The sequence below is a fragment of the Callospermophilus lateralis genome, chromosome 1 (genome assembly GCF_048772815.1).
Source record: "Callospermophilus lateralis isolate mCalLat2 chromosome 1, mCalLat2.hap1, whole genome shotgun sequence".
NCBI lineage: Eukaryota > Metazoa > Chordata > Mammalia > Rodentia > Sciuridae > Callospermophilus > Callospermophilus lateralis.
Genome location: NC_135305.1, coordinates 152841206 through 152866145, shown reverse-complemented (window position 1 = coordinate 152866145; position 24940 = coordinate 152841206). Strand labels below are relative to the sequence as shown.

Sequence of the window (24940 nt, the reverse complement as noted above, 5' to 3'; positions counted from 1 at the left end):
GCGGAGCCAGCCCAGGTCCAGCATCTGGTCCTTTCGCCCCAGTTCAGCCGGGAGGAGCCTTGCTTCCCGGGGCGTACAACTCACGAGGCGGGATGGGAGCGTGGAGTGCGCCCCGCGCCCAGAAGTAGCCGGCACCAGGCTGCTGCGCGCATCGGCTTTCCGCCCACCGACCCCAGGTCAGGCCCCAGCTCTTGCTGCAACCAAATCTGGATAGATTTGGAATTTCTTTCCGAGGGCCAAGGAACGTAGACTGCCCCAGGAAGAGAGCCAGGCACCTTGGGGAAGTGTGGAGTTTTAAGAATGAACTCCGGCTGGAGACCCCGTCGGGGTCACCCACCGAGTTAAACTGGGAACTGCCGCTAATCCCCGCCCCTGAGGGCGGACAACAAAAGCTAGGACCCGGGCAGACGCACACCCACGGGCTGCGCGTCCCCAGGGCGCACTCCTCGGTGTGTCCTGACGCTGCAGTCATGCAAGGGTGGAGCAGAGCACCTGGGCAGATGGCAGGGGGCTAGGTTTGACCCCAGTAGAGTCCTTTCCTCCAGAGTAGGTGGCTGGCTCTGAGAGGAGCATTTAGTTGGATTTGAAAGGGGGTCCCTTTCAAGCCTTCTTTAAAACCACTTCTCTCTAAGCAGCCTCCGGTTGCTATTTCTCCCAGGTCCCCACAGGTACCCAGGTGCCTCCTCCTTTCCCATCCCTTTGCTTTCCTCCTCCCCACACCAGAACTTCAAGGGAAACCCGGGATGGACCTCAGGGAGAGTGGAGTGGAGCCAGTTTTTCCTCCGTTTTACTTGTTTCAAGGAATTGCATTTTCCATTAAAATCTGCAGACATGCTTCTCAGAATAGTGACATCAATTCCCTCTCCCCACCTCCCCCTCTCTCTCCTAGGCGGATGTTTCCCAGTTATAAAGTCAAGGTGACTGGGCTTAATCCCAAAACGAAGTATATCCTCCTCATGGACATTGTTCCTGCGGACGACCACAGATATAAGTTTGCAGATAATAAATGGTAGGCACCGGACAGGAGGAGGGCAGGGAGGGAATTGGAATCCCCCACCTTGAACGAGTAAACATTTTTTAGCTCCCACTGTGTGCTCCGAGGCTTGCACATGACTATTCTATTGCAGCCGGCTGACACACCCCCCCCCCCCGCCCCCCTGCAGCCATTAGTTCCCATTTGATAGACCAGAAAACTGAGGCTCAGAGGAAACGGGGCCCTCTATTGCTGCACACATGGGCTCCGGATTTTTAAAAAAAGAGTATTGTTACCAAGCCCTGGATGTATTTCTGGGGGGCATAAAACCATTTACAGTTATTTTTTATGAGTTACCTGCTTTGAACATGGCTTCTTTATGAAATTACAAAATCGGCCCGTGGCATTTTAGTTTAAAAAGGCAAGAGAGGAGAGGCCCATTCCTTGGGTCGATTGCTCCCTGGCTGCCAGGAGTGCAGGGGCTTGAAGAGGAGGAGGCCCTCTTTGAAAGCACTTAAGGAGTGTTCAAGATTTCTTTTGCACATTCAGGCTTCCAGAACCGGCCTGGTTGTGTGCCGTGAGACACCACAGGGTCCCAGGCACGCCTGGCGCTAGGGGAACTTTGAGGTGGAAGAAGAAAGAGTCGGGCCAGGGGATTGGCCTGGATGCTGGCGCCAGGCACTCAGGGGCACCTGGGAGCCTAAAGGAGATGGGAGGGTCAGGATGATTCCAGATGTCCCCGGCCAGTGCTTGGCAGCCCTTGCCTGGTGCAGTACCTCTGCTACCGCAGCCCCCAGGTCACGCCTCTCCTTGGTTTAGGTCTGTGACCGGCAAAGCAGAGCCTGCCATGCCGGGCCGCCTCTATGTGCACCCTGACTCGCCAGCCACAGGGGCACATTGGATGCGACAGCTCGTCTCGTTCCAGAAACTCAAGCTCACCAACAACCACCTGGACCCCTTTGGGCACGTAAGTAACCCGGCCCTCTTTGTCCTCGGCCTCCCCGCCCGCTCTTCTCAGCTTCTCCATTTCTTTCCTCCATATTCCCCCCTCCCAGGTCCCTTTTTGATCTGGCTTTTGGTCTTTCATTTTCTTCTTTTTCCTCCCTCTCTCGCCTCCTCTCTTTCCTTCTTCTGTAGTTCTCACCTCCTCATTCAGATTTCCCCTTGCTTTCTTTTCCTCGTTACCACTTCCTCCTCTGTCTCCACCACCCTCCTGCTCAGAGGGCCCACCCTCAGCTGTCCTTCCTGTGGGACGGTCCTGGGTCTGTATTTCCCTGTTGGCTGGAGCCAGGGCTCCCGATTCTCCTGGCCTGGGGCTGCATCTGTGCCGCCAACCCCCGACCTTCTGCCTTTACTGAGGGTCCATAGTCTTGGGGCTGCTCATCCCAGGCCTGGACAGTGGGGCCTTCGGGGTCAGCCTGTGCCTTAGGTGCGGTGAGAGGTGGGGGCCTTCAGTTATGCAAACAACATGGACACTCGGGCCCAGCAGGGACACAGTACAGAAGAGGCCTCATAGGGAAGCTTATATTTTCTCTGTCCCCTTCCAGGTTCTGCCTCATTTTTTAAATGTCCTGGGTGAGAGGGAGGTGGTCTGCCCCTTCTCTACAGGTGGCCAGTGAAGCCACCAGAGGAGTCTAGGTTGGTCCCAAGAGGGGGACCTGGTGAATTCCCTGACAGCATATGCTGGATATTGAGTGTGCAGCCGCCCCCTCCCACCTCCTGCCCAGACAGCAGGTAGTTTTTAGGGGATTCTCAGCAGGGTGTCACCCCCTCTTCCTCAAAAGAAAACAAAGAACAAAACACTGATTCTTTTTTTTGGGGGGGGGATGTCCCTAAATCTCTTTGTATTATTTCTAATGGTAGAAATAGATAGAACAGTCTAGGAAATCAGTGAGGAGGTACCTTTTGACCATTTCATAATGGGCTCCTTCACCTGGGGCATTTGATCCTCACTGTAGCCTAGAGAGGAAGACAAAAGGCACCGGGGAGGGCGGTGACTTGTCCAAGGTCACACAGCTTGCATTTGGGATCAGGGATTTGAGGGTAGCTCTAAGTCCATTGAGACTCTTTGTCCCACCAGGTTGTCTCTCCAGAGTACAGCAACCGAGTGACACGTGGTCTCCAGATTAGGGAAAGGAGGGGGTGGGGTGGGAATGGATTTGGCCATGAGGGAGCACAGTAGTGAAAGTTCAGATGAGGAATCTCCTCCTGCCAGGTCTTAGGACTCAGCACAAACCCACCCCAGAGAGATGCGGCGGCCCCCCGCGGGCAGCCACAGCCCCTGGAGTGGGAAGAGGCTGAACTGCCGGCCAGAGAGGAGAAAGTCCCCTGCCCTTTCTGTGTCCCCAGGAGGGCCCCAAGGGGTGCAGAAAGCATCCAGCCCAACAGCAGAACCTCCTTTCTGTTGAGCCTTGCTTGCTGATGCACCCAGTGCAGAAATCAACTCCGTCTTTCCTGGGTGGGGAGATGGCCCAGGGTAAGGAGTCGCTCTGCTGATTCCAAACAGACATTTTATATTTCAAGGGATTGTGAGGAAGTGGGGACCATTTTGTAAAGGTCTCATGTGCATCTCCTGGCTGGGTAGTCAGGGGGCTTGGTCGGGGGAGGGGATGGAGTCATGCTGGGAAGTGAGGGCTCCCCCAACCCCAGGCCACCTCCTAGCTTTCCCCTCTGATTTTCTGCTGTGCCTTTGGGGTCGCTCTGGGGTGGACATCTGGGGACGGTGCACAGCCCTGCCCCAAGTTTGGGGGTTCAGGTCCCTCTGAGCAGCCCAAGGGAAGCGGGAGAGGTGCTCTATCCCAAACTCTGGACTTTTAATCCAGAGCCTCCCTAATGAAATTAGGAGCCATTAGATCGCCCTGGCGTTGACGTTTCCACACTGTCCCCAGCCGTCAAGGCAATTTGGCTAAGCCGGGAGGATGGCCGCGCCGGGCCGGGGGCTGTGGCTGCCCTCGGGGGCCGCTGCGTCTCTCTGTCGCCACGCTGCCCCGGTCGGCCGGCGTCGCTATCGGCCAGGGAGGCGGCCGGGCCCGGCGGCCGGAGATTAGAGCCCCGGCCGGGTCGCCAGCGCCGGGCCGCGAGCGGCCGCCCCTCCCCCTCCGCGCTGCGGGGCCTCCCGGGTTTGTCCGAAAATCCTGCCCCAGGGTCATCGATGCAAATAATCAAAGACATTGAGACAATCCCAGTCGCTCCAGATTGTGGTCCTGGGGAAAAAAGCAGGCCAGATTTGGGGGCCGTTAAAGGCCAGCGATTCGCCCATTCAGCGGGCATGGACCAGGACAGTTTTGGTAAATATTAGTGTTAATGGTCCGGGAGCATCAAAATCCAGGCGTCATCAGGACAACAAACGCGGTTTTATTAGAAGCGATGCTCATCGCTTCTGAATAGTCCTGGCTCCAGCCAGAGCGTGCGTCCGGGGGAGGTCCTCCAAGCAGGGAGACCTTCTCCTGGAAGCACCCTACGATGGGGGAGGCGGGCAGGAGGGAGAGAGAAAAAGCACATCCCCCCGCCCCCCGCCCCCGCCCCCCAAGCAGATGCACCAGCTCCGAGCCTGGAGATGACGTTGGTTGTGGATGATGAGATAAAGTTGGAGAAGGGGAGCCTCCAGGGCAACCCGTCGGGCCCTTTGATGGGGTGGTTTGCCGGGTGCTTCCTGCCCATATCTGGCTCTCCTGAGAGGCCAGGCTGCACTTCCCACCCCTAAAAGTCTCTTTATTGACATTAGTTTGCCTGTTTCACAAAGGGCCAAGATTTGAGGTCCAAGTCTCAGGAAAAGTCTCATTTTCTTTCTAGTTTTGCAAAAGCTTAGTGTCTTTCTTTACATGACTAAAGGGTTTGGCTGGCTTAGGGGTGGGTATTTGTTTGTTTGTTGACTCTAGTCATTCCAAAATTGCTGCTCAGCCTTCCCCAGACTCATTTGCTCTCCAAAGCAGACTCACTAGGCTTCCTTTGGGGAGGTGGGTGGGAAGTGCCCTATGCAGAGAGTTAATTTATTAAGCAAACTTTATTAAGAATTCTGATTTACTGCTGTGTGTGCCTTGGGTAGATTCCTGGAATATTACCTTGGCTTTTTTAGTTGGAAATTGTCATTTTTGAAATGTTTCTTTTTAATGAAATCATTGGCCCCTTTTCAAAACAGAAGGGAAAAAAATGACTATTTTTCCGAAAGAGTCTATTGCTCGGGAGGCTAATTGGGGGGGGGGGAGGGAGGGAGCAGGGATTTATCTGGAAACAAAGGGAGTTTTGATTTTCTTACAATCTCATTCCCTTTATTATTTTTAGATTATTCTAAATTCCATGCACAAATACCAGCCCAGATTACACATCGTGAAAGCAGATGAAAATAATGGATTTGGTTCAAAAAATACAGCGTTCTGCACCCACGTCTTCCCCGAGACGGCATTTATTGCGGTGACTTCCTATCAGAATCACAAGGTGAGCCCCGCTCCCAGCAGGCAGTACCTGGGACTGTCTGCTGGCTTTGTGAATATGCAGTCTGGTCCTGGCTGCCACTTTGTGCTCTGAGGCAGGCTCTCTACCAGTGCGCGCTGTGCACCTGCACAACTTCTACCCCAAGGTTCGGGGCAGGGCAGAACTGCAGCCTAAGGGTGGGGTGGTTCCTACTGCTTGATGCAGCTGTCATGTGCACACACACCTGTTTGACTGACTTGTCATGATTTAGATGGCCACTCACTCAAATGCCACCAGAAGGCATCATTTTAGCGTGGAGGGGGAAGTGGCTGCACTACCCTCCGTGGAAGAACCTCTTCTGTTAGAGTCAAGTGAGGTTGGCCAGGTTGGACGGTGACGGGGGCAGTCCCTGTGGGATGAGTGAGGGCAGGTCACTCATCTTACCTGGATGGGTGTGGGGATGGCCGTGACCCTCCCCCTCCCATGGCCCCTGTCCTGGAAATCCTTAGCACTCTAAAGCCTCCAGTTACCCCGTGGAGGTCATTCCAGAGCAGGCTGGGTGGCAGATAATCCCCCCACTGAGGCCAGGGCTGTTAGAACAGGCTTTGGGTAATCTCCAAATTCAGGTTGTCAGTGACCAGGCCAAGCTGTGATGGATGGCTCCTTCCTGATCTTAGGGGAGAGCCTCCTTCCCTAGAAAAAAGCCACAGCTTTTTTAAAGGAGAAGGAAGATTTTCCTGAGTCCTCTCCTCCTGTGGAACCAGCCAAGGGTGAGAAACAGTGAAATCCAAATTCCCAAGGGCAGCAGAACTATTTCAGGTCAGTTCGAATCTGGCTCCTCCAAAACTGTCTCCTCTAAGGCTGTGGCAAGCCAGTGTGGTCACAGGAGAAATAGCAATCAAGAAGCTGAAGCCTCGCCTACATGTATAGATGCTCAGAGCTTCCAGATCCGACACAGAGTCCAGGAGTAGTATATCAGATCTTTTTTTTTTTTTTTTTTTTTTTCCCAATTCTCTCTCTCTCTCTGAAGAAAGGCCAGGTTCATAGGGGAAGGAGTGCACACTTGAAAGTGATCTGCTAAAAACCACATCAGACCTTGGGCCCTTGGGGGAAAGATTCTGGATTCTATATAGTTATGATCTTAGGTCCCATCAGCTGTGAGTAGGTCTCAAAGAGATCACTGTCTCCCTCTCCTCTTCTCTGTTTGCAGCATTATTTATAGCATAACATCACATGCAACATTTGAAGTACATATTTATTTATGCATTTTTTTGGGGGGGGGAGTTGGGGATTGAACTCAGGGCCATAGACAAAGCTAAGCACCCATTCTTCCACTAAACTACTCCCCAGCCCCTTGAAGCATACATACAACTTCATACTTGACATATGTGCATGCCAGTAAAACTTTCGGTGGAACTCATGAAAATATCCAATACCTCCCAAATTTCTTTTCAAAATTTTCTTCTCTGCCCTGTATATATTTAGTGATCTGTGCACGTGAATGGATGCCTGAGGAGGGGGGTGCATACGAGTGGATTTTGTGCATTGGTCTGTCTAAATCCTCACAGGTCTAAAATGTGCATCTTCAGCTGTACATTGAGATGCGGGTGCATTTGATGATCACAATCAGGGTCTGCATACAGGAATTCTTTTGTTGTTGTTGTTTATCTGGATCAGAGAGCCCAGCTGAACTGCACATAGAGGTCTTTCTAGCCAGCCTGACATATTCTTTGGCAGGCAGATGAAGGATTTCCTAGGAGACATCCAGGCTCACTGGATTTTCCCTCCCTTCTAACTCTCAGAGTCTCAAAGGCATCTATTTGCTGTGTGAGGAGCAAGTCCACGGCTGTACACGTTCCCAGTAGAGTCCAAGACCCTGCAAACATTTCCCCTATGGATATACGACGTGTGATTTAAATAAGCGGCCGGGGTTGCATATGATTTGTGGGCTTGTTCTCATTACTTTATTGTCCCACCTGGAACGGGTATTGAGAATTCTGACTCCATGGGTGGAATCCAGCTGGGCTCTTACGCTGTGTAGGTTGCCAGGGAGACTCTGGGGGCGGCGGACTGTTTGGATTCACATCCACTCGACTCTGGACAATGGACTTGATCCACTTTTCCTATCTGTAAAATGGGGATGATAAGAACATCAACCCTGTAGGGTCATCAGGACGATGACCCGAGATAGACTTGGAGAGGTGCAGGGCAGGGCTTGGCATCCAGTTAGCTCCAAATGCCCGTCCTGGTGATCCAGCCGTTGGTGGAAGACTTCACTGATGGGTTAGGAGGGGCAACTCTGTTCCAGACGAACATTCTGGAACACTCGGCCTACTCAGTGTCACTCCCTGGCTATTTTAGAATGGGAAAGACGGGAGATTTTAAATAAGTTCTTATTACCGTGGTTGAAAAAGAACTACCAGTGTTCCTCTTTGTGGTTTCCTGGGTTCATTCCCTGATCATGTCGTCAATTCAAGGATGCTTCATCTTGTATTTTGCTTCGGACAAAGGATCAGGGCAAGAAAAGCAATCCAGACGACTCGATTGCCAGGACACTTTGGGAAAATACAAGTCCCCTTTTGTTTGGTCTGAGAGCTCCGTGCTTTGCTTTGGGGATGGTCTTTCTGGACGTGGGCGCAGGTACCAGGTGGGGGTAGGCATGCGACAAGAGCTCATTTCTTGGGCTGCAGTCACATGCCTGAGCCCACAAGGGCTCCTAATGACGAGACATATTTCCTCAGCCCAGCTGTGATCCCAAGCTGGATTTGGGAATTATTTCCCCAGATGGTTGACAGCTTGAGAAAGATATTTAAACACTCGAATCTTCCCTGGCGACGCTCGCCCTGTGAAACATGTTTTTGTCAGGTTTTCACTGCAGTTCTCGGCAGCCATGCCCAGAAATATTTAGGTGTTAAAAAAAGGTCACGTGGGCATTTCATTTCCCTGCCCTTGCGACCATGGCTATGTATGCCAGCGGCTCTATCCCCCAATATTAACTTACTTTTCCATCAAAAAGCATTTTCCTCCTGCTTAAATCATTGTGTACGCAGCCTATATTTATGAGGTACGAGCTTTCTGGTTGGGACCAGGAAATGAACCCCTAATAGAGAGACATAATTAAGATTTTTGGCTCTCATGAGTTTTTTTTTTTTTTTTCCTGCCCTCTTTTTTTTTCAAAAGCAAGAATTCACAACAATTATTCTCATTAATTTTTACAACCTCTGTCTCACCAGTTGGAGCTGGTATTTATATTTGCCCTCCCCCCCACCCCCACGGCCAGCCCTCCCCCGGATATCCGGTTTTATGCTGATTTTGGAGGGAGCACCTCTGTATGGCAAATGCGGGGGAGTTTCAGGGGAGACTTTTGGCAGAACTGGAGCATCCAGGTGGATGGGCTTAGGTGCCCCTGAACCAGCACACACAGCCTCTTGACAAGGGGACTTTACAGACGGGGTTGTCGTTCAAGTGGACGGGGACACGTGGAGACAGGTATTCTCATTTGCAGACAAGCTCATCTGTCAATGTTTCTCAAAGGCATTTCTTAGGTCCTAAGGGTGCCTACACTCCGTCTCCAAAAGTCTCTATTTAGCAAATTGGGCTATTTCTCTTAAGCTGTGGTGATAAAGCATAAGAATTAGGGAGTAAGGGACCTTGTTTGGGGTGTAAGGAATGAATTTGAGCAAAAGTCTTTTGCAGGTAAAATAAAACTCCCCCATTTTTTTTTTCCTTGTGCAACTTTTGACTCTGAATTCTTGGTGGGGCAGTAACTATGGGTTGGCCACACTATGCAGCCCTGAGTCCCCATCCTCCCTGTCCTCAGCGTTTGCAGGGACCAACTTCTGTGTCTGGGGTGGGTTGGCCTGGGGGAAAGGATTCCCTCCTCCTCCTTTTTCTTCTCTTCTCTCCCTCTCCACCCACCCACCCACATCTCTCTCTGTCTCTCTCTTCCTTTCAACTAGGGATTGAACCAGGGGCACATACCCACTGAGCTACATCCCCAGCCCTTGTTATTTTTAGATTTGGAGACAGGGTCTCACTCAGTTACTTGGGGCCTTGCTAACTTGCTGAGGCTGGCCTCAAACTTGCCATCCTCCTACCTCAGCCTCGTACGCCACTGAGATCTTCCTGTTTAAATGATCTAATTTCACTTTTTATGAGTTTTTTTTAAATGATTTATTATTCATTGAGTTGCAATTCATTGTGATGAAATCTGAGTGGGAAGGAAAGCCCCATAGGTGATGGAATCTTAGACTCCTAAAATGAGCTGTCCAAAAGTGTACATGTTGAAGATTATTTTGTGAAAGGATTTTGTAGAGTTTTTCTTTTTCTTTTCTTTTTTTTTTAACTCACAGTGAAGAGTTAAGACAAAATCAGAAATCTGCAGGAATGAGCCCAGTTTAAACAAAAAAAAAAAAAAAAAATGAAGCCAGCTGCAGTGGCACACGCCTATAATCCCAGCGACTCAGGAGGCTGAGCAGGAGGATCACAAGTTCAAGACCAGCCTGGGTGTCTTAGTGAGACCCTGCATCAAAATTTAAAAAATCAATCAAAAGGCCAGGATGTAGCTTAGTGGCAACGTGGGGTTCAATTGCCAGAAAAAAAAAAAAACAAATAAATAAATAAAGAGGGTGGAAGGGAATGTGTATACACATGTGTGCAAACACATGATGTATGTATATACATGTATTTCAAAAATATTTTTTTTCCTTTTTGGATACCTCTGATGGAACTCAGGGGCACCCAACCACTGAGCCCCGTCTCCAGCCCTATTTTGTATTTTATTCAGAGACAGGGTCTCACTGAGTTGCTTAGCACCTTGCTAAGTTGCCGAGGCTGGCTTTGAACTCACAATCCTCCTGCCTCCGCCTCCTGAGCCTCTGGGATAACAGGTATGCGCCAGCACTCCCGGCTTCCAAAATATTTTTAAATGGATGTAAAAGAGCACTTTGTGGTTCCAGAAAGTACAGATTTTCCACGCACCTCCCCTACATGTGCTTGGCCTTCCCCACAGTCAACACCCCTACAAGCGTGGTCCGTCTGTTAGTTACATGGATGACCCCACATTGACACATCATTATCACCCCAAACCTGCTGTGACCTCAGCGTTCATATCTGTCATGTGGTGCTATGGGTCTGGACAAACCATATAGTGACAGGTACCCACCATGGCCGGGTTCCACAGAGGATCTTGACTGCCCTAAAAATTCTCCGAGTTCTGCCTTGTCATCCTCCCCCTCAACCCCTGGCAGTTGCTGACCTTTTGAATTTTTTTTACCATAGCTTTTCTTTTTTTTCTGGATGTCAGATTATTGGAGTCAGATATTAAAAATGTGAGATGGTTTTTTTTTTTTGTTTTTTTTTTTGTTATGCATTCAGGTATCACACATAGAGCAAGTCAGTGAGCCGGTTGGTTGGTTTGTTAGTTTGCAGTGCTGGGGGTGGAACCCATAGCCTCCTGCAATGCCGGACCAAAGCTCTACCACTGAGCTACACCGCAGCCCTCAGGCAGTGATTTCAGGTTCATTATAGAGTCTTGTAGCTAGAAGGGAACCATGTAGGCTGTTTCTTCTAGAGGCAGGATGTATCAGAACAGCTCAGGGGAGCAATTTAGAAGTGTGCATTCATTGATGATTCCTGGCCCAGAGTTTCCCGAAGTCCATGCTGGGGTAAGGGGAGACGTTTTGCAGGGGCACTCGAGTTGGATCCAAGTCAGGGGGAGAAAGTTCCCTTCCCAGTTATCTTTCTAGTCTTCTCTTGGAGGAAGAGAAACAGCCCTTCCTTCAGAACAAGTTGGTGTGTGGTGATCCAAAGGTCTTCCAAAGCGCCTAATCTCTTCCTGCCACCAGGGGAAGGCAGGGTTTGGATGTAGAGCTTTCTGTGGGTCCTAGTACAGAGATCTTGATACAGTGGCTTTCTCCTTATTGAATAGCAAGGGATTCTAGTTTGTCAGAGACAGGGTCTCACTGAGTTGCTTAGCGCCTTGCTAAGTTGCCGAGGCTGGCTTTGAACTCACGATCCTCCTGCCTCAGCCTCCTGAGCCGCTGGGATAACAGGTGTGCGCCAGGATATCCTATTTCTGGGTAAAATAGATTTCAATAAAAAGGGGTTCAATTTAAATATAAATATCAAGCAAACCAGTGTACAGGTGATCTATGATACGACAGTGATCGTGACAGGGTCCCTCCCCCCCCAGGACTGAAGCTAGAGTCTTGATGTCCTGGTGCCTATACTGTGACTGTCTATGAGAATTCTGGGCTGGGGTGTAGTTCTTGGTTAGCGCTTACCTAGTGTGTGCAAGGCCCTGGGTTCGATTCCCAGCTCTGAAAAACAAAATCGAAAAAGAAAGAAAAATCAATTCGCACATGACTTTTAGGAACTACTTCTAGCAAACGCCATATGTATGCACTCTGTCACCTGGATGGGCTACTGCACATTCACACTCCCCTAATACGCGTTGATGGTTTAAATTAAAGTTCCAGGCCAAGACGTTCAGAAAGACCCTCTTTCTGTTGCTCAGCTCCCTATCCTGCAGATCACTAGGACAGACAGAGCTCGGGAAGCCCCCTCGGCCCAGAGCTGTGTGGTCGCTGTCATAGATGTGATCCGCACACGTGTCCGTGTTTATTTTATTGGCCACTGTTTCCCACCTGGGCCAGTGAAGTCTGTGAAACCATGAAATGACTTGATTGTTGGAAACTCACCATCAAGACAAGTTTTCTCCAAACGGGGGATTGCCTCACTGCCGGATATACAACCCCCCGTGCCAACATGCAAGGCTTCCCAGGGCGGGGGTTTCGGGGGCCGGGGGAGGGGGACCAAATGTTGAGGCCTTCACTGTGCTGGAAATACAAAGTGCCCAGATTAAACACATGCACGCATGCACACATACACACACACATATGCACTCACACACACTCGCACACACTCATGACTCTGGCTGGAAGGATGGCAGAATGTGACTCCAATTAAGGTGCAAACCGAATCCAGCCCCCCACCCCCACCCCCCAAAAAAGCAGTCTGAGCTAGGACATGTTTCAAAAGCCTCCGCTCCAATGAAGTGGTGGGTCCCGGTGACGTGACTGGCTTAATTTGCTTCTTTGGGTTGCCCGAGGCCACGTTTCCATGGCACCGGTAGGAGCTGTGGTCCCTGAGGTAGTCTTGTGGCAATAAAGTGTAAAACGGCCCTTCTCCCTCCTTCCCTCAGATCACGCAATTAAAGATCGAGAACAATCCCTTCGCCAAAGGATTCCGGGGGAGTGACGACATGGAGCTGCACAGAATGTCCAGAATGCAGAGGTAGGAAAGCGGATCCCTGTGCCCCCTGTGCCTGGCGGAGCCGGAGGGCCACTCAGCTCTCGTGCCATGGCCACCCTGCCCATGAGCACCAGGCCCCCAGAGATGGGGAGGAAAGACTCGTTCCCCTTTCTGATAACTGTCCCATGCGACGGAGGAGGCCATCAGCAACCTGAGGGCGATGCTCCCAGGCGGGAGAAGAACCAGGGGAGCTGGGCTTTGTCCATCACTTCCCTCTGCAATCTCTCTCCCCAGTTGAGTCCCTTTCCCTTTTTCTTCCCATAAGTCACAGCCGAGGAAGGCTTTTCTCTTTGGCATGGGCTCGCGGTAAATGAGAGAGGAGTTAATGACTTGATTTCCTGGGGGTGAAGTACAAAATTCGACACCATGTGGTGTCCAGGGCGCTGGGGGATTGGAAGCTGGTGCTAAAAATTGCTTGGTATTTTTACATATCCTGTGGTCGCAGCCGCTGATATGACAAATAGAAGAGTCTGGAGCGAATGCACAGAGTGGGGATGGGGTCTGATTCGAAAAGACGGAACAGGCACGGTGGATGTCGTCAAAGTTCTCCGTGCTCGGGAGAGGCTTCCAGACGAACTTGCCATATGGCAAGAGAATCAGAAATCACATCTTGAGCTGTTTTGACCAAGAGGGTTTTTTTTTTTTTTTTTCCTTCCTTCCCCGCTTTTGGTGGGTTTAGTGTTTCAAAATAAAATGAAGTCATTTGGGATGTTTTTCCTTCTCCTTTTTGGAAGATGTGACAGGAAGAGTCAGGCAGGGAGACAGGCATATGCCTTCAGAGACTGAGGGAAGAGAAACGAGGAAGCCCGTGGCTTTAGCTCTGGATTTAAAACTGCCTTGGGGGAATTATTTTTAGGCAGCAGGCTTACCAGATCCGATTGTGCAGGCTTCTAAAAACTCAAGGACATTACCTTCAGCTGTGCCCGGGGACAGCACGCGCCTGTACGGCCCTGTCTTCCTGGCTGGCTTCCTTCCCAACGGTAGGCTCCTAAGGTGCCTTTGGTGGCTGCGATAGCCAACTTCCTGAGTCATCTACATTTTGAAATCGGTGTTTAATTTAGTCCCAGGATCAGTGGAAACAGTGTGGACAGGAATCCCTTCTTAGTGGAGAGGGGTCCAATTATCTGTGCCTTGGAGCGCCACGGGTCACGCTGCTCCTCCAGTGTTCAGAGTTCAGGGGACACCGAAGCAGCTCTGTCCTGCCCAAGTCCTCCCAGGGCTACGTGTGAAGGTCCGGGCCACACAGGTAGGGGCCGCCCTGCCCCACCGCCCTGACCAAGCTGGCTGTGGTGGGGGGACTTCCCTCCTTCCCACGAGGTCAAGAGCCGGGTAGCAGATTGAAGGTGTCACGGGCACCTCTCCAGGTGAACTAGTCACCATGTCCTGCGGATGCTCCTTCTTTCTGGGGAAGGGGTGGAGCCCAGGGCCTCGTGCATGCTAGGCTCACACTGTGCCACTGAACTCCGCCGGGCCCCGGATTCTACCTTCTTAAGGGGTCTCGGCATCCCTCCCTCTCTCCTGCCAGGCCGCTCATTGCAGCCAGCACCCTCCTGGCTGCCTTGGACCTGCCTGTGGTCCTGTCCCCCCTGGGGGCTTCTCCAAGCAGCCACCAGATAGATCTCTGTAAAGCACAAGTCACGCAAAGGGACATCCACCTCTTACTGCCCCTCAGTGTAAGGCTCAGGCTTCTCCTGGCTGCCCCCCTCGTCCCCCCAGGCCTGGCCCCGGCTTTGGCTCCTGCCCTCTGTCTTGGTCACTGCAGAGGATGCTCCCATCCTGGAGTCTTTCCTTTCTGTTTAGCCTCCAGGTCTCTGCCCTCTCCCACTGGCCACCTCCCAACTCTCCCTGGGTCTCCGGGGGCTCTTCCTTTCTCTGGGAAATCTCCTATGGCCGCAGATTGTGTGGGTAGCATTTTTTTTTTTCCTGCGGGGCCGGGGACAGAACCTAGGCCTCGTGCACTCCAGACAAATGCCGCACCCCTGAGCTGCACCCGAGGCCTGGCGCGTGTGTCTCTTCCCGACTCCACGTGGCTTCCTTGTGTCAGACCGGGTCCCTGCAGTTTGGAAGGCACTGGGACAAATATCAGTCACAAAAGGAGGGACAGATGCAGTGTTCAAGATCCGGAGCAGCAGGCTTTGAACCACAGCTGTTTGGCTCTTCAGGCAGGGACTCTAGGTTGGTCTGCTTGGCTGTCCTGGCCACTCCCCAGATGGACCGGGCCTTCTTCCTGGGTGGGGATTATGCATGCGGACCAGAGGGAAGGGGTGACATGTTGGATTCAGTCTCTCCAAGAGCCCCATGTGTCTCTGTGGCCTTGTTAGGGGCAGTGTGGCAGAACCCGAGGGCTGTGCTGACCCCTGACCAGGTCGGGGAGTCCGTAAGGTCATCTCCTACTCAGTTCTTTGGTGACATTCTTGGGGCAGGCGAGGGAGGGAAGCAGATTGACTGCAAAGTCCGACGGACATGGGTCCGACCTGGTCATGATTATCAGCAGGTGACTCTGGGCAAGTGATGTCACCTGGCAGAGCCCCAGCGCCTTGTCTGTGAAATGGGTCTGAGTAGATGGAGCTTCCACTTCCCAGGGTTCTCACGGGGACCCCCGTGGGAAAGTCTCTAGAAAGCGCTGGACACACTCAGGAAAACCGACCTGATTGTGGGGGAAGCTCCTGTCGGTTTTGTCCTTGTTCAGGATTTATTTTGGGCGCGAGTCCCAACCCCCAGGTTGCCGTAGGTAGTGACAAGTGGGCACTGTGGCTCTCCGGAGTCAGCCCTGATAACAGCCAGGCAGGCTCCGCAGGCGCACTGTTGATCTTGTAATCCTGTTTCCCGTCCCCCACACACCCGGTGACAGCTGGCTCGGGCAGAGACGCAGGAGGGATGAAGTTTCCTCTCTTCCAACAATTGGAAGCGGGGCGAGAGGTGGGGTCTGGGAGGCCGAGCGCGCTTATTCCACAGAACTCGCTCTTGGCCTCGCTCGCCAGCCTCTGGGCACCCGCCCCACTCTCTCTCCTCACCCAACTCTCTGTGTTTGGAAAACGCAGATGATGTCTTAGTTATTTTCCAACATTCATTTACGGTTTCTGGTTACAGAGGCCCGACCCCCGCTTATTATAAAAACGGGAGGGCCGTGGACGAGCGCAGAGAAGAAAATAAAACCATTTGAACGTCCCGTCTCCGGCTACCGATGATAAAATGCGCCAGGTTTCTTTAGAAAGGCTCCTCTGTGCCCGAAAACCAGTGTTTCCCAGATTGCAGCCCCCAGATGGGTGACAGAGGAGATGGTACATGGTGCTCAGAGCTCGGGCACGTGGCATTGTGATTTCATAGATGTGCTGCTTAGGATGAGTCTGAGGAGTCCAAGAGGCAGGGTTGAGGCCATGGGAGGCCTCTGGGGAGGCCCAACCTCATGGAGAGACCAGGCTTTGAGAGGGGGCTGCGGCAAGGAGGCATGGGCAGGGGTCTAGAAAAGTCTAGAGAGCTCGGGTAGGGCCCAGATTCCAAAGACCTCAGGAATCCAGCTGGGGAGACTGTGATAGGCCAGCTCGGCTTCATGTTACTGGAAGCAAATACCTGAGGTATTCTCTCTTAAAAAGAAGAAAGTGTACTTTGGCTCATGGTTTCAGAGATTGCAGCCCATGATCCAACAATGCCCGTGCTCGGGGCCTGTAGAAGGTGGGGCCGCTCACCTCACGGTCCATGGGAAGCCCAGAGAGAGGAAAGGACTGGGGGCCCATGTCCCCTTCAAGGACACTCTTCCAGCCACCAAACTTCTGCCTGTTAGGCTCCTCCTTTTAAAGGTCCCACCTCCTCTTAATAGGGCCTCAGGCTGGGGACCAAGCCTTTAATAATATGAGTCTTTGAGGGACTCTTATCCGAATCATTGAGTGACCCAGCAGGCCAGCTGCGAGGCCCTGACCTCAAGCCTATCCTGTCCTCCTCTCCAGGGTGACGCCAGATCAAGGCCAGACAAAGCAGGGCCTCGGGGTCCCGCAGCTTCCTCCAGTGCATCTGCAGCCTCCTAAAGGGACAGAGGTTCAGGCCGACGCTGCCCACCATAAAGTGGCAGTCGGTGGGCCCCACGGTGCCCCTTACATACGTGCTGAGCACGGCCGTGTGAGGGGCCAGCAGCCCCAGGAGACCCCCTGGGCCTGCTGGCTGTCTGTGGATCAGGGGCTCCAGAGGCACTCAGCTGGGCAGGGCTCGCGGGCTGGGCGTTGGTGGGCACAGAGCTGGACGGGGGATAAGGCCAAGGCCAGCCCGCGTGGTCCCCTGTTGGGGCTTGCATTCCCTGCTGGCCCTCTGAGGGAACCGCAGCCGGCTGGCCACTAGAGCCTGTGCTTCTCCAGCACGTGGACCCAGGGTGTGCAGACTCCTTCCATGATGGTGGAAGCCGAATGTCCTTTGCTGGCCTCAATTCCGAAGCCACTCTGCGTCACTCCAGGTACATTCTGTTAATGGAGGATGGCTCACTTAGGCCGCCCGTATTCAAGGAGGAGGGACAAAGGACAAGGATTCCTCCTGTGTCTAGAGGGACTGTCCAAGAATGAGCCGGGCCAGCAGCACAGGGCCGAGGTGGCCCAGAGGGCTCCCAAATGCTGTCAGGTGTTGAGAACCTGAAGCTGGCCACACAGCTGGTGGAGATGCGGGGCCTGGACGCGAGCTTGGCTTCTTCAGGGTGGACAGAGTCCCCTTTTCATGATGCCAGGGGCCACTTCGATCCTCACAATGACAAACCAAACCCAGAGTGCTGTCCCTTGGTCCTTCTCGCTGCCTTCACACGGAGTCCATGGGTGGTGACCGCCTCTTCACCACAAGCAGCACGGCTTAGCGTCCCTTATCCAAAGTGCCGAGGGCCAGCAGTGCTCCAGGTTCGGGGTGTTGTTGGATTTTGGAATATCCGATTATGCACAATGAGCCATCTTGGGGACGAGGGCAAGTCTCAACGGGATCTTCATTTGTGTTCCGTGCGCGTCTCGTCCACAGAGCCTGGTGCTGATTTTGGGCAGTATTTGGGTGCACCGGTAGCTTTATTGTATCAGGGCTGGGGATGAAACCCGGGCCCTTGCACATGCGAGGCCACTGGGCCACACGCCCTGCCCCTGCACCTTGTTTTGACTGCAGCCTGTCACACGAGGTCAGGTGTGGAATTTTCCATTTGTGGAGTCATGTCAGCATGTTGGATTTTGAGGCAGAGGTGGGGGTGGGGGTAGTAAGTAGTGCACACCTATCATCCTGGGGACTTGGGAGGCTGAGGTAGGAGGATCGCATGCATGTTCAAGGCCAGCCTCAGCCACTGAGTGAGACCCTGTCTCAAAATTTAAGAAAATAAAAAAGAAAAAGGGCTGGGCTGGGGATGTAGCTCAGTGATAGATCACCCCCGAGTTCAACCCCCCAGTACCAAAAAAAATTCTAGATTTTGGAGCATTTGGGGGGTTTGGGATCAGAATGCTCATCCTGTGTTTTTGGAGCATTCCAGGAAGTGGGGATGAGATTGGGGCTGTGTCACCCTTGGGGGACTTGGATGGCCTCAGATTTTCATGGAAGGAATAAAGCTCCCTGAACCTCCTTATTATTTTCCTGAGCTGCCAATGCACTGGGGGGAGCAGTCCTCAAAGCAGGGCACCTGAGGGCTCCACCTCATCTTGTTGGATTTCGAGCCAGCCAATCAGAAAGTGCATGGGGGAGTCTGGCGTCCAGAACCTCTCAGCCAAACCCGTTGCTCAGTCCAGCCTCTAGACACGGCCACCTTGGTGACCTTTCTCACCCGCTGTGGGGCCCTGTCACCCCCTCTCTGGTTCCTCTAGGGAGGCTTCCTGGTCTGGATGTGAGACCCCTTTTGAAAATCCAGTTAAAGCAAGAGACCCTCTAAAAAGTTCACAAGATATATATATATAAAAAAAAAAAAAAAAAACAATTTCCAGGGATTCATGGGCCCGGGACCCCTCAAAGGTAGAAGTCCCTCCCTAGGATCCTCCTTCCTTGATTCTTTTCTTCTTCATCTAAATCTTCAGGTTCTGACCACAAACGATCAGTTTGCCAATTCAGGCTTTGCATGCTGGTGGTGTCATGCTTGTGGTGACGAGCAGTTCCAGATGCCCCCCCCCACCCCGCCCCATGCAAAGCCATCTCCAGGGCTGAGTTCTGGAGACTCCATTCACGCCCTTGGTGGCTGTGATTGTGCTGAGCCGCCCGGCTCAGGGAGGTGTGCGGTGATGCAAGGCAAGAGAAGCCGAGCCCCAAACAAGGGACGTTGGACAGCTGGGGTTTGTCCGAGGGATTCCAGCATGTTGAGGGTCCAGGGCAAGGATGTTCAGAATAGCCACCACCTGCAATAGGGTCCCCCCACCGCCTCCCCACCCACCCCTGCCCAGGGACCCTGCTATGAATGGCTCGATCACTCTCATAGCCACATCTTCCACCTTTATTGAGATATAATTAACAAAATGGTATTTATTTAAGGTATACAACTTAATATTTTGATAAACAGACACATTGTGAAAAAAAATCACCACAATCAAGCTAATTATCTCACCATCACTCACCTAGTTAGCAGTTTGTGTGTGTGTGTGTGTGTGTGTGTGTGTGTAGTGGGAACACTCAGAACCTACCCCTCTAGCAAATTTCAAGCATATGACACTGTGGTTAACTATATTCACACACTGTCCTGGAGGCCTCCGGAATGTATTTCTCCTGCACAGCCGGAACTTGGTGTCTCTAGACCACCTTCTCCCCATTTCCCTTTTCCCCCTAGCCCCTGGAAACCACCATCCTTCTCTCTGCGGCTTGGAGTTGGGCTATTTTACATTTCCACATGGGAGTGAGATCCCACAATGTGGATCTTTCTGGCTTGTTTGCTCATGCTGTCTCAGTGAGGGGATTTCTTTCTTTTTTAAGGCTATATAGTATTCCACCTGGTCTGCGTACCCCATTTTCCTTCTCTACTCATCTGATGATGGGCATCGAGGTTGTTTCCCCTTCTTGGCTATTGTGAACAGTGTTGCAATGAATGTGGGAGGTGGAGAAGTCACTTTAACGTGCTGATTTCATTTCCTCTGGATGTAGACCCAGCACAGAGATTACTGGTCACATGGTTGCTCTATTTTTAGATTTTTGAGGAATCTCCATGATGTTTTTTATAATGGCCATGCCAAGCTCACATTCCCACCAGCAGTGCACAAGGGTTCCCTTTTCCCACATCCTTGCCAACACTTGTTGTCTTCCGTTGTTTTGACAGTAGCTATCCCAACAGGTGTGAGGTGACATCTCCCTGAGGGTTTGATCTGCATTTCCCTGATGCACAGTGAAGCTGAGTTGTTTTTTTTTTTCATATACGTTGACTATTTGTATGCCTTCTTTGGAGAAGGTCATTGCCCATTTTAAATTTCTATTATTATTATTATTATTATTATTATTATTATTATTTGCAGTGCTGGGGATTGATCCCAGGGCCTCGAGCATGCTAAACATTTCTCAAACTTTTGGTGACATCACACTTACCTGGGGAGCTCGTTAGAAAGCAGATTTCTGCATCCCCCTTAGAGGTGCTGTGTCAGTGGCTCTGGGGACAGGTTGGAAGCTGCCCTTCAACAAGTGCTTTTTGATGTTTTATTCTGAAACATTTAAGACACCTAGAAAATGTGGAAAAATTATACCCACTGCTTGGATTCCACAATTAACATTTTGCTACAGATTTATCTGTCACATATGGATGTCTCCCTCCATCCATTCACCCCTCCATCCCTCTGTCCATCTGTCCGCCCATCCTTTTGATTTTTATTGATGCATTTCAAGCTGAGTTGCAAACATGATTACATTTCCCCCTAAACACTTCAGCATGTGCCTCATTAGCAGTGTGTGTGTGTGTGTGTGTGTGTGTAGTGGGACCTGGCTTTTATTCACGATTCATTATTCTAGGTTAAGTTGACACAAAGAGACACACCCAGAAATCTTAAGTTCACTCGTCACTTTGTGGCAAATGTCCATCCTTGTGAAACCCAAGGTGCAACCAGAATATAGAACCCCTCCCTTCACCCCACGACGTTCCCTTCCTGTTCACTCCCGGCTGCTCCTCTCCACCGAGGGCACGTTCTGACCTTTATTCACCATGGGGTAGTTTTGTCTGTTACCGAATTTCATATGCACAGAGTCATACAAAGTGCGTACTTTTTTTTCCTCCTGGGGAATTTCAAAATGTAGTGTCCAGGCTGCATCCCAGAACAATGACCTCAGACCCTTTGGGGGGCAAACTTGGGTGTCCGTGTTTCTAATTCCTTATGTGAATGCCTTGTGCAGCCAAATTTGAGACATAATCTCCTGGAGAGATTTCCCCACTTCGTCCTTCCCTATTCTCTGCCCTGCCTCCTGACGCCCCCCTCCCCCCCCCCGCCATCCCCCCAGCCAACACACTCATTTTATTTTCCAAGAGATCCATTCCATTGTAGGGTCCTTTCTTTTGAGGGGTGATGGATTTCTGCATGAATCCCCAGAACATTTGACATCAGTCCAAAGTGGTAGCTTTGGGTGCTGTTTCCAAGGTCATCTTTTGAAGCAGACGTTCTTTGCATGACCAAGGGGCCCCCACATGATCCCCCCTCCTCCCCAGAACAAAGAAAGGCTTCAGACAATCCTTTTAGGTACAAGAAGGAGATTGGGAAAGGTCACTTAGGCCAGCCTCTTCCAGCCATCTAGCTTCCAGAAGGTGTCTGTCCACCACCGTCCACCACTGTCGGGCCATCCTTCCAAAACCATACAAATAACAAAAAAGGAATAAAATGAAGACACAGTTAAATTTGGTAGAACTGTTAAAAAGAGACTCTATAAAGTACTGATCGGCTCTGTCGGGAGCTCGAGAGCTGGCAAGGCTATTGGATGAACTCTTACTCTCAACTCATCAAAAATTCAGCTAAAAAAAAATTATATAGCTCCAATTGACCTTTTCTGTCTACAGTTTCCTATCCAGCTTTTAACTCAGGGGCTCGTCTGGTTGTGTGAGATGATGCTTGTTTCCTCCATTCTGCAAATGGAGATGCTGAGACTAAGGGAGATGTCCTGGACCATCCAAACAGCTTGGTCCAGGATCCCCCCGCCCAGGATCTCAGAGCTGCCTCCGTTGTGTTTGCAAAAATCATTTTTGAAATTGCAGACGCCCCTTTTTTTTTTAAATATTTATTTTTTATTTTTAGTTATCGGCGGATACAACATCTTTGTTTGTATGTGGTGCTGAGGATCGAACCCGGGCCGCACGCATGCCAGGCGAGTGCACTACCGCTTGAGCCACATCCCCAGCCCATGCAGACGCCCTTTGAATAGTTGATGCGCAAATGAACCCCTGACAAGCTGACCGTGTTTGCTCTTTGAGGGTCTTTCTAGACCATTTGAAGTCCTCGAAAGATAAGAGCCGCTCACTGCCTGAACACAGTGCAGTGGGATTTCCCAGCGGGTGTGGATGAAGCCAATGTGTCCTTCCGTGCTCATCCTCCGGGCCCACTCCCCGAGCCCCATTTTACAGACAGAAGACTAAGGCTTAGAGAAAAAGAATCTATCCAGCCAGTGGCCACGTCTGACCAGTGTGACCTTGAAGCTCCCACCCTGATGGATGTTATTTAGAGACCTAACTACAGGGTCCCAGCCAAAGTTGTCACAAGCGGTGGCAGAGGGGATGCCTTGGCGTTTCTTGGCAACCCTCACAAAATATGTGCCTGGAGGAATCAACGCTGGGGAAATCCATCCGCCCTCTCTGTGCCGTGTGGTTCTGGGAGGGGTGGGGGGCAGAGGGCCCGCTGCTCCGCGCAGCCTGCTGGAGGTGGGGTGCAGAACTGTGCGGTGAAGTAATGGGAGGCACTTTGCGGGCGCCAAGGAAGGAGCTGAGTTTTAATGGCACGGGGTTAAATCCAGCCCGGGGTGCGCTCTCCCGGGTCCCTGCGGTGTCCAGGCGTCCACGCGTGTGCAATGGGACTCGCGTGCCCCGCAGCCCGTAGGAAGCGGTTAATAAATCAGAGAGGCTCTGCAGGGGCTGCAGGACCCGCCCCCCGCCTTTGCCCCCCTTTAATTGGAGCCCCCGATGATGAGAGCGCAGGTTGGAGGAGGCGCGGGCTCCCCGAGGAGAACAGGGCTTGCCAGCAGTTTTGGGAAAAGCAAAACAAAACAGAAACCCCCAGCTCGCCAGCACCCCGCCACCTGCTCCCGTGAAAAGGCCATTCAGGCGGCGGCGGGACCGCGCTCGGTGTTCGTTAGCGCGCAGGCCAAGGGAGCCTGCTGGCCGAAGCTTTCAATCTTCCCTTGTAACGTTTTACAACCCAGACCCGGCGACAATGGCGTCATTCAGGGCACCCGCTCACGTGGAGCAGAATGTGAAGGGGGGCGGAGAGGCTGGTCTGCGGTGTCGACCCCTAGGGAGCGTCCAGGGAGGGACTGGGGACCCGGATCAGCGCTGGTCCCTGGGATGTGGGTGCAGCTGGTTGACGCACAGAGGGCCTGGGATTTGACGCGGGTGAACCCAAGTTTCCACTCACATAGAAGGAACCAGCGGGTGTAGCCGGTCTCCAGCTCCCTTATCACCGAGGGCTTCGTGCAGCAGGGTGGTTGTGTTTGGCACACAGTTGGTGTGTGCAAGCAGGGTTACTCTATTATCAAGTGTAAGTGAGTTGGCAGGAGCTTTGGAACAAGACTGATCTGGGGGACGTTCTGCTTTCCCTCGCCTCAGCTGTGTGATGGGGGCAGGTTGCTGAACCTCTCTGAGCTTGCATTTCCTTATCTCTCAAGTACGCTCAACCATGTGCATGGAATGAGATTCTTTCCAGGATCAAATGAGCCAAGCACTGAAGTCCAGCAGTCGAAGCTTCTGAAGGAGCAGGAAGGAGACAGTGGTGACAATGATGAAAAACTGTCCCTGGGGCTGCCTGTGTCCCCAGACCCACCAAGACTTTTTGACTCCCCATTTAATTCTCCGTGCGCTTGCTCTGAAGCTGTAGAGGTGTATGGCTTATCTTCCATCCCAAGGTCTTGAGAGGTTTCCGCTGTTCTGATACTAACGTGGTCCCTTGGACTTGTCCATCAATGGACCCGGCCAAAATCCCTTCACTCCTGTCCCTTGGGATATTTCCTTCCCTTTGCTTCTATCATCAACTCCAGGCTGCCATTTTGACATCTGCCAGGTGAACTTGGAACAACTGCACTGTAGGCATTTGAGAAAGATGCTCTTGATTGACAGGTGGGATGATATTTCAAGCTCCTTAGAAGGGAGCAAGCTGCTAGGGGCAAGTGGTTGCCGTGCGACCTCCTCTCTCACTTCTGGGAGTGTTCGTAATCAAAAGCAGGGTTTGGCCATTCCAGCGAGGGGATTTGCCATTTGGCAGCATTGGACTGAAGAATTCCACGGAATCCGTTGATACAATCTCTTGTAAATTCCCTCAGCCAACATAGTTTTTTCCCCCCCACCCCGGGGTTATTTTCTTTAATTAAAAAAAAAAAAATAACCATCCTCATTAAAAATATAAAACCCAAAGAGATTTCCCTCCTTCCTCTTGGAGCCCTGACAGCCCAGCGCTTGACCTCAGCTCACCCAGATAGAATTGCCCGCGAGATTTGACAACTTTTGTAGTGTTTTATTATGAGGGTAATTTTTCTTCTTCTTCTTCTTCTTTTTCCATTACGTAGCTGAAACCACAAAGCCAGGGCTAGAAAGCTAATTTCATTCCTTTTAGCCTCTTGGCCCCCCGGCCGGATTCTGATGAGTGGCCGCTCAGGATGGCTCCAGCTTTGGGTCTGTGATGGCACAAGCCCCCCCCTCGGGAAGCTCAGTTGGGAGACCCCTGGGTGTCATGAGGAGCCTGTTGTCTCATGGAAACCTGGATGCTCTGAGCTTTCCCATGACAAACAAAGGCACAGGCACAGGGCGGGCATGGTGACAACCCCCAGGGGCAGGAGCAGGGAGCCTGGAGCCCTGAACTAAGCTTTAAATACTGAAAGAAGTAATTAGGAGACCATAGAGAAATTCTTAGGGGACGACTGGGTTGGAATGCTGGTTGTGTCTGCCATTAGCTCTGTGACCTTGGACAAAGTGTCTCGTCTTCCTGGGCCTCGGTTTTCGACTCCATGATACGGGGACAGAAATGAGACCAACTTCATGGGATTGCAGCATGAAATGGGCTCCACACCACCCTAGGGAATGTTTTCCGTGTACATCTTTGCACATGAGGCCATGTCAAGTGTACTCTTCAATTTCAATTAAAGGAAGCATTTGTT

General features: G+C 51.7%; 1 protein-coding gene across 3 annotated transcripts in view; it reads left to right on the top strand.

The window, feature by feature from the left end:
- Tbx5 (T-box transcription factor 5) overlaps positions 1–24940 on the top strand; it is a 46491-nt gene that overhangs the window by 7923 nt on the left and 13628 nt on the right. For 2 of the 3 annotated variants that reach the window (XM_077108994.1, XM_077108993.1), the window contains exons 4-7: positions 890–1009; positions 1793–1940; positions 5255–5407; positions 12588–12679. In XM_077108994.1, coding sequence (XP_076965109.1) covers positions 890–1009; positions 1793–1940; positions 5255–5407; positions 12588–12679 — 513 coding nt within the window. Of the gene's footprint in view, positions 1–96; positions 177–889; positions 1010–1792; positions 1941–5254; positions 5408–12587; positions 12680–24940 lie in introns of those variants that run through there. The other variant, XM_077108995.1, reaches the window with a different exon arrangement.